Here is a 16,827-nt window from a genome sequence, read left to right as displayed (position 1 = left end):
AAGATAAAATCTACTAGTATAGATTGGCACTGATTTGATTTGCTTTCTTCAAGTCAAAAAAAATGTTTTGTTTGGGAAGGTCTCTTGCAGGTGGTGTAGTTGAGAAAAATACTTGAAATTATTATCTTGTTGCTATCCTATACTTTGAGTTGTAAGAGATTATAAATAAGTAGCTGCATAAGAAAGTGGGGAAGGAAGCAAAATTAGTGACAAGACTGGACCATAACTCTCAGGAAGCAGGATGAAGGTTTTACAAGTCAATCAATAAAGAAGATGAAAGGACAATGATTGGAACAAAGCAGTATATAAACAAACAAGAAAACAAGTCATAGGCCAGGAAAGGGTGTGTTGGTGACCCTGAATATAATGCCAGCCAGATAGTAGAGCAACATGAAGTCATTCTCCAGCATAAGTAAACACATTTATGTGAAAAGGGAAATATAAATCAAGGTACTTTCTCAATGGGAAGAGTTTAGGGAATGTTTTTTAGGCACTGTCCAGATATTCATCTCTTTAGGGCAGAATCCATTAGAAATACCAAATCCTGGCCTTAGGAATTTATTGTAAGTAGGTCACAAAATTCAGTCAGGCTAAAATATTTAGCTTTTCTCCTTTTCCACTGTTAAATAGGACAGGATTTATCTCTCTGAGATTTTTCCTTCTGTTTCACTTTTTTCTTTGGGGTGGGGGTGGGGGAATTATGTGAGTTTAGACCTTACTTTAGTTATCTTTTATTCCTTGAGATTTTCTCCCTTTAGTAAGGTTGTTTAGGTTTATTTTCTAAAAATGAAGTGATTGGGGGAAAGTTCACCTCAGCTCCACTCAGACAGAGCTTCTAAATGTTGAGCTAAATTTTGTCAGTTCTATCAGTTGTATGTCAGTAATTTCCATCTTGAGGGTAAAATTAAAACTTTACTTTTCAAAATGATTTTGCTATTTATTAGCAACTCCTGAGAACTGCAAAGTTATAATCTGAGTAACCTATTGCCAAAGCCATAAAGGAATGTTAAAAGTCTACTATCACGCCAAATAGCAGGAGACATAGGAATATGAAACGAATATTGCACATTATGTACAGTAGGAACTTAAATTACGGATTAATAGATATAATTTGCTACTTCATGGTCATTATAGACTGCCAGAACAAGAAAACAAAAAAATTGGTTTAATTTCCTTGGGTACCTTTCTCTGGTTTAATACTTGAATTTTTCCCCCCAAGTGGGCCAAAATATATATGCAAATATTTTCCAGGAGAGACTATGCAGTGCTATTATAACCAGAAATTCAGCCAACTCTTTCCATGGCTTCTCCATTAAGACATAAGCAAGCATCTGTTCAGTCCCACTGGACTCACGTTTGGAGGCTAAGCAAGTAGATGACAGTAATCTTTCTCCAAGCAAACTGGAAATAGGTTAACCTAGGCAAGAAAACACACAGCTCTGACAAGATGGGACCCGGCATTTAAAAACAGTGGTTTCCCACCTCTGACTATAGGTTAGAATTACCTAGCAAGAGCTTTAAGAAAACTCTCAATGCCCAATCCACCAACTGGGTAAGAGTCTCAGAGTGGAGCCCAGGCAAAGGGAGGTTTAAGACTCCCACCATGGCCAATTTCAGGATGAGCTTTAACAACTGGTCTGCAAGCCTGAATAGTTAACAACTGACTGCCTGGAGTCAGCTCCAACTCACCCTTGGAAAAAACCTTGAGTAAACTAAATCGATTAAGTTCTGCAACTTCTGACCTGCTATCTGAATGGTGGAGTGGGTTAAAAGTGAGGGTTACTGTGAATAAAGGTAAACCACAGTTCCAATAACTTAATGACTTTTTGTGTTTTGGGTTTAGAAATGTCAAGTTAGCAACTGAGGCAGCTAACTGGCTGAAGGTCTAAAGACTTTTAAAAAAGGTATTCACATATACATTACCATATGTAAATTAGATAGTCAGTGTGAGTGTGACATATGACACATGGCACCCAAAGTAGGCGCTCTGTGACAACCTGCAGGGATGGGGTGGGCAGAGAGGTGGGAGGGGGTTCAGGATGGAGGGGACACAGGTATGCCTATGGCCGACTTGTATTGATGTATGGCAAAAACCATTACAATGTTGTAAAGCAATTATCGACCAATTAAAATAAAAGTTTAAAAGGTATTAATCTGTACTTGGGAATTAATAATGTTGTTTCAGTGGGGCTGGTGCTAGGATTAAGTAAGCATACATAAAGCACACAGTAAGCATACACAGTAAAAAATCTAGGTTGCCTTTCCTCAGTAATTATTACTACTTTTAAAGGAGAATGGTATGAATTGTTTTAACACTTTATTTTCAGTGAATTCAATCATGCTTATCTTCACTTTTAATATATATGTTTTTAATTTAAGTAAAGCTGATTTACAATGTTGTGATACTTGAATTTTTCCCCTCAAATGGGCCAAAATATATATGCAAATATTTTCCAGGAGAGACTATGCAGTGCTATTATAACCAGAAATCCAGCCAGCACTTTCCAGCAAAGTGACTCAGTGATATGTGTATGTGTATATATATGTGTGTGTATATATATATATAGATCTTTTCTTATTTTCAGATTCTTTTTGGTATAGGCTATTACAAAACACTGAGTTTGCTTCCCTCTACGCAGTAGGTCCTTGTTGACTATATATTTTATACATAGTAATCACATATATCTTTTTTATCTTTATAATTTAAATCAGGGGTTGGCAAACTATGGCCTATGGACCAAATCTGTAAATAAGGTTTCACAAAACCTCCCAGTTTTATAGAACACAGAATGTCCACTCTCTATAGCTGCTTTCACTGCTATGGTGGCAGAGCTGAGTAGCTGAAGCAGAGGCCTGTGTGCCTTCATAAAAAACAATGTTGACCCATGATTTAAACCATTCAAAACTTTTCTTAAGTGAACACTAAAAAGTACATTAAAAAAGAATACAAAGCAAATAAAGACAGGAAATGAAAAAGTTAAGAAAATTTCTCTAGAGTTTTAGAAATCACAAAATAAGTCTTAATTCTAAGAATTCCTAAGACATACTTGAAACTCTATGATGAAACTGAGATCTGATTCTGTCTAGTCAAGATGGTATATTTTAAAGAATACTTTATAAATGAACTTTCCTGCAAGATGACTATTACTTCTGCACCAGGAATACATCTTGAATATGAAACTTGGAAGAGTGAATTTAGGAGGTAGAAACATGGAAAATTATTTATAACCTGGCAATGAAAGTGACTGAAACCACATTAGTCAGGCAAAATAAGCTGATCTCTCTAACTACAGGTAAAATAACATTTCAAACATTGAAAAATGTACACAATCAAAATTGTACAGGGTAGGGGTTTAAGAAACCATTTCCCCTGCTAATTTTTGATGTTTACATGGAATGTTCTTCAAGCAGCAAATAACTTACCAATGATCTTGACAGATTGAAAATGATACATCTTTACCACAACATAAATTAATTCTCTCAGTGGGAAATTGCTAAAATAGACAAGGTGTCAGAAAGATTTCTTTATGTCTGAAGGAGAGGAAATGATTCCATTTCTTCCAAACATTCTTACATGAAAAATAATAAACTCTCACTTTTAAACTGTCTTTATTTTCATGCGGTTCTAAAACTCCCATTACTAATTGGGGTAGTCATAGTTATCTGGTACTGGCCATGAGTCAATCCACATAAAGTCAGGTATAAAACATACCCAGGTATAAAACTGTCCCCATAATTCACATGACATATGAATAAATATTCATAGAAATACTCAGAAAAGAGAATCGAAGACTCACACTACATTCTCATGGCATTCCTTAGATTTACCAGTAAATGTTAGCAGAAATCCTGGAAAGTAAATCTTCACAGAAAGAAATGTAAGAGAAACATGGTGGTCTATCTCAGGGAAGGGAAAAGTGCCCACACAAATGAACCCAATTCATCCTGTATAGAATGACCCCCAATTCTATTCCTGAAACAGCTAGTTGAAAACTGGACCACAGGGATGAACATTTAGTGAATGTTTAATGCATGCATACACTATTCTATTTAACTCTCACACAAAAACCTAAATAATGGGTATTACCAGTGATCTGTAAGAGGCAAAGTTCAGGCAGGAACTCTGTCTGCCTCCCACACTTATCCTGTGTTCAAAATGCCCAAGCCTGATGGAACACAGGGTACCCTCTCAACCATGAGCCCACCGAGATGCCCCTAGAAAAAGAGCTCCTATAATCAGAGTGACGAGTTTGAAAATCTTCTAAATCCTCCTCTTGGAAAATAACAATGTATTATATTAAAGCCCTGTGTTGAATAAGCCAGTTTACCTTTGTCTAACCCATCACACGTTCCCAAACTTATTAGGGAACCCTTTTCCTCAACTTCCATTTTGTGAAAGTCATATTCTGAAGCACACTTTGAGAAACAGGACTGCTGCCACCTCCCCTGATGGGAGCTGGATAAAAGAGAAATACATAAACTCTTAAGAGAAAATAAACATTTTCATCCACCATTAAGGGGCGATACTACTGAGGGGATGATGGTGTGATTCTGAATGGCTTCTTTCTGCTCTTAGCATGAACCAGAATCTTTACTAACACCCTCAGAGCCCTGGGCCCTGCAGACCTCCTTGGCCTCATCTAACAAACACCTCACCACCACCTGGTCGACCTTCAGTAACCTGGGACCTGCCAGGTTCCCCTTCATGAAGCCTTTGAAAAATTCTGTCCCCTTGGCTGGATGCTCCTTCTCTCCCTCTCAGGGAAGTCTTTCCTGATGCTGCCAAACCTCTCTCCTATCACTGAGTTACAATGTTATAGTTATTGGTGTATTTCTTTGATGAATGCCTGTCTATACCCCTTCAGGAGTGAGGGGAAATATAATCTCTGTTCTCAGATGGGAAAAAGAAGAGGAGGGACTTTTCCAGCCTCTTTCTACCATCTTCTATCACTGACTAGTGGACCTCTGACTTGGGAGAAGGTTCTGTGCTGCTCAGCTCCGTGCCTGGGCACACGCTGGTCTGCTCCTACACAGGCAAGCTTAGGAGGAACGTTCGGGAATAAGTTCAACTCAGGGAAGACAACCTAAGAAGTCAGTTGTTACAGATCCTAGCTCTATTCTGCAGTTTAGCCTTATGCAGTAATAAAGTTGATTTTACTTTTTACCTCTGAGTCTTATTTTTCAAATCGCTTCCATTTGGGAGGTGAAGACAAGAAAGAGTGTTCTTGTTGGCCCTGTAGAATGCCAACATCTTCCACTAGGCCTTAGCCCATCAGAAAGGACATGACCAGTCTCCTTCGGTTCACTACTACAGCTCAGGCCTGGCGCTAAGAGGGACTCTAAGTTTTAAAAATTGATCCTTCTATCACAGAAAATCTTTTAAACAAGCAAAACTAGGGAGAATGGTATGATGATAACCCCCTATGTATACATCACCCAGCTTCAACAATAATCAATACATGGCAATAATCAAAACAATTGATCTTGTTTGATCTATTTCTCCACTTGACTGAAGCAAACCCAAGACACCGCATCACCTTATACATAACAAATGGTAAGGGCTTGAAAACATGTCTATAAAACCATTATCACATGCACATTATAAATGATAACTTATTAACTATATATTTAATAATAAATAGATGAATGAATCAACAAAGGGTCAAAGAAGAGGTGGATCTCAAGCAAGATCTGTGCCCAGCCCCCAGTACAGTACGCATGCACGCACGCGCACACACACACAGCCCTTAAGGGCCAACCTACTCACCAGTCGGGGTGCTGCTGCGGAATGAAGAGGAGGGGGTGATGGGTGGGGTCACTGGGGGAGTAAGGCTTCCGCTGCTGTGGCGAGGTGGTGTGGACACATTCCCTCGAGACACGGAGCTGGACAAAGTCAGTGAGAGCTTTGGCTGGATCTTCTTCTTCAGAGATTCCTGCTCTCGGCGGGCAGCATCCGTCATGAATCTGTAAGTGGAAGAGACCATCTGTGAATAACCCATCTACAGAGCAGGACGAATTATGATCGTTAACCTGAGTGTGACAGATGCTCCACCCTGGGGTAGGGACTTGTTCACAGGTCAGTCCCAGCTTCAAAAACTCAGAGCAGCTGCCCTGTTCTTACATGATAGAATTATCTTCCAGCCCCTGAAAGTTCCCTGGGCCAAGCCTCTGTCCTCACTACAGTGCCTTCAGCTACAGGACTGCCTGGAAGGTCCTCTCAGTCCTCAGAAAGTACACCTGCTCTCAAAGTTCCCCGACCACTGTCAACTAGAGAGGACTTCCTTCATCTGCAGGTTGGTAGTATTTATTGTTTGTGCCACTGAACATACATGGCTTTGTGAGGACTCTGATTCTTTTTTGTACTCTGGACTCTCACACAGGTCACACTTTCTTGGCTGCTTAAACGTCTTGTCTCCCCAGCTACTAGCTGAAAAGAAAGGACTTGAGTCCCTATTATCGTTACTAGCTTGCTGCCAAGCACATGGTAGCAAACATTTATGAAATGACTGAACAATTCTGCCCAAGAAGATTCAGTAAGAGGGAACAAGCGCAGTACAAGGAAGAAGATCACCGAGAAAGATCTGTTTATGTCATGATTTTATGACTCATAAAAGGGAAAGGTGACTTTTTTCGAGAGTTTCACTTTGGAAACTTCACAGTTATATTCTTTCAACACTTCTCCTAAGTTAGTAATATTCAGGCTCTGTTCTTTTCTCCCTGTTTAATCTAGCATTTTATGAATTCATATAATAAGAGATTCAAAACCACTTATGAAATGGTATTTCCTCCCTAAACAGCAAATGTTGACTGCAGTTTTTGAAAATTGGGATGGAAAGTCTAGTGAATAGAGTTTATGAAAATGTTTAGGTAAATAAAGCATACACTCACGCCCACCACCTATGCTAAAAACCAGATCATAACCATACCTCTCAAGTCCCCTCTGCACCCCACCCTCCCATCAACTGTGTTTTGACTTTTTAAATACAATTCATCATAAACTAATACCATTGTGCTTAGACTGGTATTTTACCCAACCCATTTCACATTCTGCTTACAGAATTCCTTTATATTGGTCTTCATTACACTATGGCATTTTAGAAGTCAACAGATAGTTCTCATGCCTGGTTAAAAGTTTCCAGTTGCTCAAACACCCAATGACACAATATTACGATAGTGTTAGTGTCTTAAAATGTCTACTTTTACACTTGGAACATGGATGGCATATTTCTTGAAGGGCTTTTGCAATATAATCTATACATATAAACTGGATTTTATATGTTGAACCAAACTGTAATAAAGCTATATGCTTTGTCTTTCTTATGTTTTTGTGCTACAAGATGGTGCTGACTGAAAAGGGAGAAAGGAATGAAAATGCAAAACAGAATTGTTTGCACTCGGTAGCCAGGTACTCATTTATTTTCAGGTATAAAGTTGGTTCTACTGCTCTTAAGACTGCTTTTTCCTCTCCTCATAAACCTCTACACTTAAAATATGGATTGTAAAGTAAGGAACTAGTGCTTTCTTTTATTATTTTAAGTACAACTGCTAACTGCATAATGCTGAGCTTCTTCAGGTGGGCACGCAGTGTGCTGGGGAGTGGCCAAAATCACAGGCTAAACATGTTGCTTGTTCTAGGAAGGCCAAGTGTTCTTAGTGTGGGTAATTCAAGTTAGTTTTTACAAAGTAAAAAAAATATATATAGATAGATATGCAATGGAGTAGAATGAAAAATAAACATCCTGCATCTTAGTTAAGAGCAGGGGACTTGGAGTCAGGCAAGCCAGTCTTTAAATCCTGGCTGTGCTACTTACAAATGTGACTTAAGGCAAGTCGATGATCCTCTCTAAACCTCTGCTTTATTCTCTGTAAAATGGGACAAGAAATTGTGTAACAGCTAAAGGACTAACATATCCCTTTTTCCTTTCTGCAAGAGGTTTTGATTAACTCTGGTAACCTGCCAAGATGGTAAATCAAACATGCTACTGGGCAGCACTGCTTATAAGACTAACCCCCTGATTGGTATGTGGCGTCTGGCCTGGGAGGAGCTAGAAACCATCTATCCATAGCTGATAGGAAGCAGGAGCTTTGGGCTTCCAGAGCATGGCGATCCTGCACCTGAACATGGCCCCTACAGGGAATGGGGAACGTGTCCAGGGAGTGTTATAAAAGCTTTGATTCCAGGGCAGCTCCCACCTCTGCCCAAGGGGCACCTTCTATTTGCATTTGGACAGACTGCCATTGTGTACCAGTGAGAACTTCACAGAAGGCGTGACGTGGCCCTCCTGGTGGGCAGGCTCTACCTTTTATCTCTCTGAAAAGACCCAGAACTCATGACGGTCCCCGATCATCTTGAGAGTCTGTTCATGGTCAAGGAAGGTCACTTGCTGGTGGACAGGCCAACAACAGTGCTGACTTCAGAGGATACTGTGAGGATTAAACAAGGCAGCAGTGCCTGTCATGTAGGAAGTGACGGTTTTTGTTACAGAACGCTTCATAAATGTGGTTTTTCCTGTATATTCTGTCTACCTTACTCCACGTTTCTTGAGGATGCACTGCATGTTTTTGGCCCTGAAAGCACCAGGTTCGTGCCTCATGCATAGCTGACTGGGAATCAGGTCAGAGAGTGCACAGAGAATGTCAGAAAGATCGTCTTGCCAGAGAGAGATGCAGAGAGACAGAGGCTTAGCAGTGTCTTCTCTTACTCTGGTTAAAAAGTATCAATAGCTCACGGTTTTTATTGTAAAATAAATACTCTCCTACAGCTCAGATATAAAAACAACTATAAACAACCACAACAACGCGCACACACACATCCCTCGCCTTCACCCCTCATGGGCTTGGTCAGCTACGGACGGCCATTTATGTTTGGCTTTCTAGAAGTGAGAACGAGGCACCATGTTAAAAGCATTAAACGTGAAACTCATAAAACATTTCTGCCAATCCTTCTCTCCGTCCACCCTCCCTCCTCCTCCTTTGGATTGGTGGTTATGAACTTGCAGCTATACCCATAAATCAAGGCAACCTCACTGTACCAAGATACACAGCTGCAGAATTTATTCCCGGTGACAACATACACACACAGGGGCATAAAAATGCCTGTGGAACACTGGATAAAATTCACCAGTTTCTCCCTGGTGGTTTTGCACTGTTCCTCTTTCACTTATCACCCATGACTTTACCTATTTTTTGGAGACTTATTTAAACCCTGAACTTCTCAAGCAGTGTTCCATCAATATAGCTGTTTGTCAAAAGATGGGTGAACTCCCAATGGCAAAAACCACTTGGGGAGACAAGTTAATAAAGGACCTGATGAGGCAGAATGAATAAAGGTTATCTGTGACTGTGGTCTAGACTGGACTCAAGTAAGTTGGCTCCAAGCATTTTCCACCTTCAGGGGCAGCTACAGTGTGACATCCTTGAAGGACCACAGCCCAGACTGTTCCATCATCAGGGTTAGACACGTTCTGCTGTATTCCTAGAGGAGACGGAGTTCAGGCTTGGGAAGTCACACCACCCTGCAGGCTGAAGAGTTTTTCCCAGTGGATTCTGACATGATTGGTGATCTTTCCCGAAGCCCTGAGTAATTGCAGCCAACATGGGGTTTAGAGCAGGAAGGAAGCTGGGTGAGAGAGATCACCTTGTCTAGCCCCCTCATTTTTCCTGGTAACTGGGAAATGAGGTGAAGGGGCCTGTGCAAGGTCACTTTGCTGGCTGATGGCAAAGCTGGTATCTGAGAAGTCAAGCCTTAGGACTGAATCAAAAGCTCCTGCTCTGCCAGGCTGCCTCCTGCACATCTGAGCTTTCTTGTTTTTGCTGCAGAGTCATGGTTTTCAAAGCTGAAAGGGGTTAAAAAGCTGAAACTTAGGGCCTGGGAAAATGCAGGGGTTTACTTGTTGGAAGTGGGGCAACCATTAGAGTGGGGGTCTTTATTCTCTCAGCATCCAAGTTCTGCTGTGTTGCGCCCCTAGGTTCTTGGGGTCTTGGATTGGTAGCCTCGCTGGGCTGTGATACGGGGAAGGCTGGCTGTGCCCACCTCCCTCAATTCTTTCTGCTTTGCATCGGGAGCTGCTCTGGTCTTGCAGCAGTAGTGTGCTAGTGTGGGCTCATGCTGGCTTGTGAGAACTGATCATTCACTTTTTAGGGATTTAGGCCATTTGTTAAATATACCCATTATCAAAATTTAAATCATGTGAAGTTAAAATTAAAACAAGTATGTTAAAAACAAAGATAATAATACTCAAAATTTATTAGTTCTTATTATTTTCTTCCATTTTACTATTATCTGTGCTATTGAGGTTATTTACATTAATAAAGTTGTATTTGTTTGGTAGAATTACTATATGATGCTATATAGCACGTTACTTCTCTACTCTGTGCAGCGATGTAATGTTGGTAGCCTGAAATTGGCCATGATGGAGTATTTACACCATGCAAATTGGCAAATATTACAAACTGGGGTTTTTCCTCCCATCCCAAGAGTCAACTGTTAAACATTTACCAATACACCTACAGCTATTATTATTTTAATGTGGGGGAAAAAGCATTTGAACCAGGCTCCTTGCCTACCTACTAAAGGAGCTAATCAGGGAAGGGATGAAGGATGGATAAGGAAAGTTTCTTTTCCTTTTTAAAAGTATAAAAATAAGACCTCTCATTAAAGAACACTTACATGGATTTTTCATGGATTTGTCACTTGTGCTTAAAAACATTTAAAAAATCTGGTAGTACACACACAAATTGTACATATTTTTAAGCACAGTTTAAAGAAGAATAAAATGACAATCCATGTACTTACTACTTACTCAGCTTACGAAAAAAATTTTATCAGAACATTGGAAATTTGCAGATACAACTACAGTTGATTTTTCAGGGTATTTTCTTTCTGGTATTATTTTTCTACACATAAAGAGAACTGGATATTTCTTAAAGGAAAAAAAAGTCACTTGAGGGTTCATTCACTGTTGACTAACAGCCTGGAAATCTGTGGTCAGGCAAAGTCATGTTTTCATTTTGAAACTGAAACTGCCATAAGATTAATTTTAACTCTCCTACAAATCAGAAATGCCCAAGTTACTTTAATTTAATATGGTCATTTGTAGTAATATTTGTTATTGCTTGGGGAAGTACATATTCCTTAAGTAAATTTTCAAGACTCCGTTATAAATCTTTTAAATCCTTAGACCACAATGTTCATTCAGTCTGACATGTTAAACGTGGAAACATGAATGTAACACCACAGGGGGAAAATGTCAAATTGCTGGTCCATGGAGACCAGTTTCAACCACAAACTCAGGAAATTTACAGAGTTGGCTGGAGCCTGGGCAGGTCCCCTGCTGCACCTCACTCTCGGGCCAAACACCTGAGCCCAAGTGTCTTGTTGGTGCAAAACCACTCGGCTTCCACTGGCTCTGGAGAACCCGGGATGGAAGTGTCCACTCGAAACTCGAATCTCTCTCAGAAGAACTTGAAAAGGATCCAAGGTCTGAGATGCGTGGTGTGGTTTCATTGTTATTATAAGACGCTGGAGAGGGCGTGTGGTCCAGACGCCCCGAGCTGTGTCAGTGGGCTCGCTCTGGGGTGAAGAAGCAGGTGAACTCTGGAAGCCCCAGTGCTCCCCTTGTTCTGGCCCTGGTTTTTTTTCTTGTTAAAACTGAGGAGTTTCAGTTTTATGGGTAAAAGGAACATATCGCCTCTAGATTTCTTCCTGGCTCCAACAGTCCATGATTCCAGCAGCAGCATCCGGCTGTGTTTCCCAAACTTAACTTTGGCCTCAATCTGTTATAAGAAAGCCTGTACACACATACGTATAATTAGGTCCACAATCTGTAATTTTGAAATCTCCAGAGCTCTGAAAGTTGGGAAATTTCTAATGTTTGACAGCAAAATTCATGAGGAAACCAACCATGACGTGAACTACATAAAAGCTGTTCATATGCTTTATTTATTGTATTTAGTGTGAATATTCATATACTTCACTGCGTAAACATAAATGTGTTTGATTACATGGGGCTGCCCTGGGCCCTGTAGGGAGAGTTATCTAATAGGCAGTATTTGCACCATATTGTCTTTCTGAAATTAGAACAACTGTGACTTGTGGAACATGTCTGGGTGAAAAGATAAAGAAATTTTATATAAGCATCTGAAACAAAAATTTCATGAAATAATCCTTATGATATGTGATACACTTTGATATTTTTCTATTCTATTTCATTTTAACCAAATATCCTGGTCACAACCTCCACATGAATTTGTTGACTAACAGGTAATAACTTGTAGATTAACAGGTGATAGACTACAGTTTGAAAATATTCGTGTAGCAGAAAATATTAGTGTAGCAGTGGGCTTTGTAGGGAGACTGTTCAGATGCTAATTTCTCCTCTATGTTCCCCAGCTGTGTGACCTTGGGCATGTTACCTAATCTCTTTGTGCCTCAGTTTTCTTACCCATAAATGCTAAAAATAATAAGGACTGCTTTACACAAGGCAAAGATGAAGTGAATTAATGCATGTAGAGCACTTGGAACAGAGCCTGGTACTCGGTGTTTGACAAACATCATGTGAATGACTCTTGTTCAGGAAATCCTAACTCACAAATCTTTCATCTCTCAATGTAACATCAGTGATTTACTGACATTTTATTTTATTTTTTTTATTTACTGACATTTTAATACTTACTTCTGAGCTAAATTACTGAGTATTATAGGATATGTACTGCCATCATGAGTTCTGCTGATTCTGAAAGCAATGAACCACCTTCACTGATTTTGCATGCATTGATTAAATGACTGCTTCCATCATAGGTAAATTTGAAAAAGGTAGTTACAGTAGCCGGAATACAAACAGAAGGCTCCTCTCAAGGACAACACACTGGAAGTGAGGGCATCTATAAAGCCACATGCCTCTTCTTCTTTACTTCTTCCCCTTAATTTCTTGAGAAGAATCCATTGTAGAAGGCCTTTCTATCAGGGCAGGCAACAGGAGACACTGCTACTTTATGCAAAGACTTCTTTCTATGCAATGAAAGGCTGCCCTTTACTTGGGAGATTCATACAGTTGCACCAGGCTGATGTGGTTCACAACCAGACCTCTGTACAAAGCATAACATCCGACTACGTCATTTGAAGTTCCAAAGCTTTGTTTCACCTTTTCAATGGCTCTTTGGGCATTAACATTTTTCAGTGAAAACAAGTCTGTGAAACCGAGAAGGCCTCTGAGGAGAGCCATGAGGAGCTGGCAGACAGACCATGATCCTAAGCGTTCTCCAATCTGCTAACTCATTGCTTCAGACAATGGGATCTCTGATCTGACAGGGACATCAATCTTTCCAGCGAAGAGAACTAAGGGATTTTCCTTTTCTCCAACAACTACGATGCAAAATTCAGGACAAGGATGGACAGAAAGCCAGTCCGGAAGCAGAATGATCCATGCTCGTGCTTGGCTGCTCAGTTGTTTGCGATCCCATGGACTGAATTCCGCCAGGCTCCTCTGTCCATGGAATTCTCCAGGCAAGAATACTGGAGTGGGTTGCCATTGCCTTCTCCAGGGGATCTTCCCAACCCAGGAATTGAACCCAGGTCTCCTGCATTGCAGGCAGATTCTTTACCATCTGAGCCACCAGGGAAGCCCTGAATGATCTGTAAGGCAATCAAATAGAGACTATGGGAATGATGGGTACATTTCAGCATGTGATCCATGTCAGAGGATCTGGCTGTTCTAGGTCTCAAAGTAATGATGGGTTTCCAAACACACATCTGCTAACAAATTCATGGGGCGGCTCCTCTCATTTTAGCAACTTCAAGCCTCTGGGAGGTTGAGGGGTGTTTCGTTAGAAGAGCTGGCAAGTGAAACATGACCTGCTGGCAGCAAGTGGAGTGACTGCTTGTCTGTGACCCTTGATTAAGAAAAGGACTTTTACTGGCGATTGGGGAAATTAATAAATGTTCTTCTTTTCAAAGACAAAAAACAACATGGACTCCCAAATAACACTAGTTTCAGAGGGTCCCTAGTAATGTTTCAAACAGTCATATGTTTCATTTCTCATCTCAGAGCTATTTCTGCCTTCACAATCTGAGGCCTATGGGGTGGATTCTGAAGCTTCATAAAATATTTTGCAGTGTCTCCAAAACTCATAGCCTCTTTTAATATGCGGCTATTAAAAATTTAGTGCAAAATAATAAAAATAAAAGTAGCACCACAAAGGAGATCCAACCAGTCCATCCTAAAGGAGATCAGTCCTGGGTGCTCATTGGAAGGACTGATGTTGAAACTGAAACTCCAATACTTTGGCCACCTGATGCAAAGAACTGACTCATTTGAAAAGACCCTGATGCTGGGAGGGATTGGGGGCAGGAGGACAAGGGGACGACAGAGGATGAGATGGTTAGGTGGCATCACCGACTCAGTGGACATGAGTTTGGGTAAACTCTGGGAGTTGGTGATGGACAGGGAGGCCTGGCATGCTGTGGTTCATGGGGTCGCAAAGAGTTGGACACGACTGAGCAACTTAACTGAACTGAGCACCACAAAAAAACTGTCTGTTCAGATCAGCTTGGCATTTTGGTGTATCTGTGTGTGAGATTTTCATCTGATATTCACAAGGGTTGTGGACATAATTTGTGAAGTACCCAGCCAGTGAATCAGATTTTGCTCTTGGGTATCAGACCAAAACTGACAGGTTTAAGTGAGACACTTCCCACGCACCCTGGCCCTCCTCCTCTCCTAAGTTTATATCTGACACACGCAGAAGGATACAGTTCCTGGACTTGGAGGAGTAATTCCAGTCTAATTTGCACAACATAAATTAACTGTAGGGAAAGTCAATTTTTTATCAGCTAATTTATAAGAATTCACTGTATTTGGGGGGACAGGGAGAGAAGAGAAAAGAAAAAGACAAAAAGTGATATTACTCTCATCTACTCTCTTGACAATGATATTTTCTTTTTCTTTTTTTAAGGGCAGTTACAGTATAGGGTGAATGTTCTAAAACTTTAAAAATAATTAATAAACTAACATTCAGTTGCCCATTTTCATTGCCAAGTGGCATTCCTTATCTAACTACCATCTACCTTCACTAGCTACTCATTAAAAAGAAAAGGCCATGTAACATAAAATATACAAAGGATATAACCCTGGAATAAAATAATCCTTTCATGAGAAAGACTGTCCTTAATTCTGAGATTATGGTAACAATAGAACAGACAGGAATAAATTTACTTAAATCTTTTTGAGACTGCAGAGAAGCTACAATATAAAATTTAATTTTATTATTTTATAATCACATCGTATGTACACTGTAATACACTGTATAATATGTGGCTTATAATTATTCTCTGGATATAAGTTATTAAAAATATCCAACTTTATTTTTTATCATATCCTTTGCTAAAAATTCAGTTTCAAGGAATGCTGACAAAAATGGAACTAGTAATATTAAATTTAGAAGGAATCATTTGTAATATGCTGGCACATTGAAAGAAACCAAATACAAGAGCATCCAAATCCAGGAGTTTCTCCTTCCCGAGAGCTGGGAGAAAGGATGCACAGAGGTGCTGGATGCCCCTGCTCCAGGGCCCCATATACCCTGAGCAACTTGGAAACTGCAGACCAACAGAAATACCCTTATGAACAGTTTCATTCAGAGACTAGTAAGCTGTCTCTGAATACTACTTAGGAATTATTATTTTAAACCAATAATCTCTTTCCCGGAATTTTAGCACTCAAATGAAATTCATGCACCAAGGCTGAATAACTGCAATAATGAACAAAATCTCATCCCTGAATACTACTACTTTTTATATGCCCAATAAATACTGGGTATTTTCTCACAACTAAAGAATAATATAGTTAATCTATTATTCCTTAATGAAAGCTCTGGTTCAGGTTCCAGCAGTCATGACCTAAAGTCACAGGTCAGCATAAATTATCAGCGAAGCAATTAATTTTGATTTACTTTAGCCTGAATAGAGTAAACCATGGTCTCTTTCATCGGCAATGCCAAGAATAAAAACCACTTCTGAAAATGACGCCCACAAATCTTTGGTTCAATGGCCAACTGGAATATCCCTCTCTTGGCAACTCTCTACCATCCTTTGCATTCCTTTCTACTCCCATCGAATTGGAAATGACTATGGATATTTCTTGCACATGGTTTTCACTGCTAATTTGACATCCGTGTAAAAACCAATGAACAAAACAAAGAAGCTGCATTTTATGAGGTTTTGTGGTACGAAACTACAAATAGCATTTGAGTTTCCTTGTTGTGCCTCCTCTGGAAGTAAATTAAATGAGTTATTGGAGGTTTCCATGTAAACTGCTAATGAGATGATGAATAACTCTCCCCCTAAACTGAGAGAGGTTTAAAAACTAAAGAAAAAAAATTGGATTTAGGGTCTCTGGAGTATTAGTTCCAGTATCATTAACAGCTGTGAACTCAGCCTGGTTGAAAGTCTGGCTTCTGGGGGCAAACTCTTAATCTGATATAGGTATTCAAGGGCAAATTATTTACCCTTGTTTGTCTTGAGATCCTCATTTACAAAACAAAAATAAGCTTAATGCCTGGTGCCTTCCCAATTTGCCCTTTCAGCAGGCAAAGAATCTGCATGCAACACAGGAGACAACAGGTTCGATCCCTGGGTTGGGAAGATTCTCTGAAGGACAAAAAGGGCAACCCACTCCAGGATTTTTACCTGGAAAATTCTATGGATAGAGGAGCCTGGTGGGCTACAGTTCATAGGGTTACAAAGAGTTGGAAATGACTGAGTGACTATGCACGCATGTAAACCCTAACATCTACCTCATGGGGTTTATTGTCAAGATCTTGTTGGATAAA

At 40.0% G+C, this 16,827-nt stretch overlaps 1 protein-coding gene across 1 annotated transcript in view; it reads right to left on the bottom strand.

The window, feature by feature from the left end:
* The window catches only part of JAZF1 (JAZF zinc finger 1), a 323,480-nt gene that overhangs the window by 40,010 nt on the left and 266,643 nt on the right, over positions 1-16,827 (bottom strand). The window contains exon 3 of the mRNA XM_043463327.1: positions 5,768-5,964. Coding sequence (XP_043319262.1) covers positions 5,768-5,964 — 197 coding nt within the window. The remainder of the gene's footprint in view (positions 1-5,767; positions 5,965-16,827) is intronic.

This window comes from Cervus canadensis, chromosome 3, assembly GCF_019320065.1.
Source record: "Cervus canadensis isolate Bull #8, Minnesota chromosome 3, ASM1932006v1, whole genome shotgun sequence".
Lineage (NCBI taxonomy): Eukaryota > Metazoa > Chordata > Mammalia > Artiodactyla > Cervidae > Cervus > Cervus canadensis.
This window is presented reverse-complemented; position numbering and strand designations above follow the sequence as displayed.